General features: G+C 39.2%; 1 protein-coding gene across 1 annotated transcript; it reads right to left on the reverse strand.

Moving 5' to 3' along the window:
• Nucleotides 1-458: 458 nt before the first annotated feature.
• LOC123116060 (putative nuclease HARBI1) lies at nt 459-2,116 on the reverse strand. Its single transcript, XM_044537064.1, has 3 exons — nt 2,041-2,116; nt 1,450-1,954; nt 459-1,369 (listed from the first exon to the last, which is right to left on the reverse strand). The coding sequence occupies exons 2-3, from the start codon at nt 1,930-1,932 to the stop codon at nt 647-649; spliced, it is 1,206 nt and encodes a 401-aa protein (XP_044392999.1). The 5' UTR covers nt 1,933-1,954; nt 2,041-2,116; the 3' UTR covers nt 459-646.
• Between the last annotated feature and the right edge of the window lie 1,663 nt (nt 2,117-3,779).

Raw genomic sequence — 3,779 nt, forward strand, 5'->3', positions numbered from 1 at the left:
AAACTAAGGGAAAAAGAGGCAAGGACATTGTGTTGGCCAACTTGGTTTCTGTGAGGGAAGAAGAAATGCAGACTTATAAGGAAATGAAGACAAAGCAAATTGACACCTACAAGGAAATCAAGATGGCCCAAATGGAAAGGAATGACCCCAAAAATGATCCTTATGGCATGCCAAACTGTATTCAGAAACTTAGAACATTGGGACTCACTCCAAGTGACCAACACAAGATGATTAACCATCTGAAAGAAGATATGCTAAACCGTCAAACATTCATGGAAGTAGACGATGATGTTCTTTCCGTGATTATCAAAGAAGTGGTGGCCCCGCATGTCTGAAGGTTACCAAAGCAGGAGACATTTTATTTAATCATGTTACCATTTCATTATACGTTCGTTTAGTGTCATCTTTCATGAATCGTTGCCAATTAAGTAGTATCATGTTTCTTTCTATATTGTGAATAAAGGAAGCACAATAACTATATTGATTCTTTTTATTCATTCCTCGTATACAATATTAATATTCTGCTTATTTTATTGTACTCATGAGACATCCAACCTACCGGGAAAAATTTGCTAAAATATATGAATTTATTTTATTCAGTACACTTCTGAACAAAAACATATATAAAAAGGAGAGCAAATGAAAGTCATGCAGTATTTCTTCTAGTCCGTCTGAAATAGTCTTGATAGTCATTCCACATGGCATTGGCTATTTCATCCCTTTTTGTGCTACCTAGTGCTCGTCGCTCATTGAGAGAATGTATGTCATTTGTATACTTCATATCTCCACTTGGAACATCAATTATTTTTACTGGATCAATCTCTGATTCAACTTGGTCCAACCATTGTTCGCCACCCTCATTACTACAAATGAAATTATGAAGAGCACAACATGCTATCGCAATTTCTGCTTGCGAGTCGACGGGGTATTGCGATGCACATTTTAGTATTGGGAAACGCTTCTTCAGAACTCCAATTATACGCTCAACATGATTACGAAGTTGTGCATGCCTTAGGTTGAATAGTTCTCGAGGATTCTGCGGCCGCTGATTGCATTTAGCCTGCTCCACCAAATGGTACCTTACATTGCGATAAGGTGCAATAAAATTAGGCGTATTCGCATAACCAGCACCCACCAAATAAAACTTTCCTTCGGGGAGATAGAAGTTATTTTCAAGAGCATCTTGTAGAACACGAGCGTCAGAAGCGGAACCTTCCCATCCGCTGCTGACATGGACAAAACGATTATCAAAATCACATGCAACCATAACATTTTGTGACAGTGTTCCCTTTCTGTTACAATATGGATCTTGGTCATTTGGTGATATGCTAATTGGAATATGTGTTCCATCTATTGCTCCAATACAATCCTACAAAAAAAATTACGTACAATGAAAACTTTGTATTTATATATGGTTATAGCACTGAAGGGTTAAAAGGTGAATAATACCTTGAAATATGGCATAAATTTTGTATTGCTTGCAACTTTGAGAGGAACATTAATTGGAGGCAACTGTATTATACTTCCTGACAATATCATGAGGGCGTTCAACACAATATGGAAATAGCGACTTATGACCTCACCACTATGCTGAAATTGCCCTTGGAGTGTACGATTGGTTGCATTCTTTGAAACGGCATATAAAAATATGCCTACTTGTTCTTCCACTGAGACAAAATTTGTATCTCTTAGATGGCATCTTTCTCGAAGGCACTGGACTAAGTTACGAAAAATATACTGCTCCATCCGAAAATCTCGTTTGCATCTCAATTCATGACCTTCTAGAACTTCTCGCACGTATCGATCTCCCGTAAGGATGGATGTATGTATACGTGTGTGGTTGGCCGAGCTTCTATCATTAGCATACAAAGCTTCGATGATAGCTAATTCATCATCTTCTCTACGTTTGTGCATCAAAAAATTACCCAACATTCTGATTGACAATATAACACACCTACACAAATATGCATATGACATCTCAGGTATACACTTTCCTAGATCCCCCAACCCTCGAAAAAAATGATTGATAATAGAACATACCTGCTAACTTGCTGTAGATCACATTTGTAAATCAGGAGAAACTTGTTGTGTGAAGACTAGAATATCTTGCGATTGTGTGTTCGTTTGAAGAGGGGTATATATAGGTGGATTAGTTCAAGTCTTCAACACTAGTGGACCAAGCAAAGGCCATACGTGATTCTAGGATAGACATATTCTAGGTTAGGTGACATGCATGTAGATGCAGCAGAGATAGACATTTTCTATAGATCCTAGCATCTAGGTCGGGCGGACGTGTGCATGCATGGCGGCTGCATGCAGCCAGCCACCGTTAGCAGCGCCTAAATACTCAGTCATGCATGCTAAATACCTGGTCAAAACTTTGATAAAACAGCACCAACCAAACACATGTAAAAACTGAGAAAAGCGTTGGTTTTTAGAAACTGTGGTATTACTCGCCCACCGATGGGAATACTTTGGTTTTCAATTACAACAGTTTTCTAAAAACTTTGCTGCCAAACTAGGCCTTAGTAACCATCTTCAGTTGCACTAACCACATTGTCATCATACCAAAAAACAATTTAGGAACAAATGTACTTTCACATGCCAATTCCAAAACTTAGCCAGGGTTTGCAAATGTCCTAAGTTGGTAGTTTTCAACATATGGTGGAAACAACAAGAAGGATTTATCATTTTTCAATGGGGTTTGTGGGGAAAATGTGCCGGATGTTGTAGGCAACGACGATAGTGTTGATTCTTGGCTTGAGCACGATGAGAACAATGTGATCTAGAATGAAACCGCAAAGCTCGTACTCAGGTGCTTAACTGAAAGTTGAATTACACGATGTCTGATATTGCAAACAAGTAAGTGTTCGGAGGTTCCGAGCACTTATTTCACATCATTACTAGAGGTAAAAATAAATTCTAAGTCCACCAGTAAAAAATAACACTTCAAAATTTGCTCTATTTTGTGACGCTTCACTTGTCACGTATAACCGTTTTTCGTCGCGGAAAATACACGGATGCCGTTTTCCGACCATCACCCCCACCATTACCGAAGCGCCGTCATAAAAAAATATTTTTTGACTGTACCACTTTTTTGATCACGACAAGATCGCATTTTAGGTGAAGAAACAAAAAATGTCACCGATGACCGTTTTCGATGACGACCCAGAATGTTACATATGATAGCCCAATCTGTCGCCTAAGATCTTTTTTTGGCGACGATAATCCCGTCGCTGGTGATTGGTCCACAAGTTTGATCGGTCGAAGATTCTGACAGGTGGGGCCAACACTTGGTGACGTGGCTTCTTCCATGTTGGTCCGCCCTGGGTTTTATCGCCGACGGTCCCGTCAGTAATAAGGCCTCAGTTTTGACCGGTCAACGCTGCTGACCTATGGCCCCATAAGATGCCGGCGTGGCTACTTACATGTGGGACCAGACATTGGTGACGTCATGCATTTATGTCACAATTACCGTCGCACGTAGAAAAAAGTTGTAATTCATATTATTAATTTTGCTAGCGAATCTGTATTAAATTTATAATTTTACAAAAACGATTCAAAAATTGAATCGATGGAAAATGAGAATCAAACATTGGCAACATATCTTTCATTGTAAGTGAAACCTGACATTTTACAAGGAGAAGCAGACGACATAGTCTCGGATAAAGGAAAGTTAAGTTGACTATAAGCATGAGGCCTTCGATGTTTTTCAGACATTGTCTTGTGCTGACTGCATGGACTTCCTTAAGCATTGCCTCCATATGTCTTTGTCTTTT

The sequence above is a fragment of the Triticum aestivum genome, chromosome 5B (assembly GCF_018294505.1).
Source record: "Triticum aestivum cultivar Chinese Spring chromosome 5B, IWGSC CS RefSeq v2.1, whole genome shotgun sequence".
Lineage (NCBI taxonomy): Eukaryota > Viridiplantae > Streptophyta > Magnoliopsida > Poales > Poaceae > Triticum > Triticum aestivum.

Coding starts and splice junctions, on each gene's coding strand:
- LOC123116060 (XM_044537064.1), bottom strand. CDS start 1,932: ATGTTGGGTAATTTTTTGATGCACAAACGTAGAGAAGATGATGAATTA. Junction 1,370..1,449: donor AATTTATGCCATATTTCAAG/GTATTATTCACC, acceptor TTTTTTTTGTAG/GATTGTATTGGAGCAATAGA.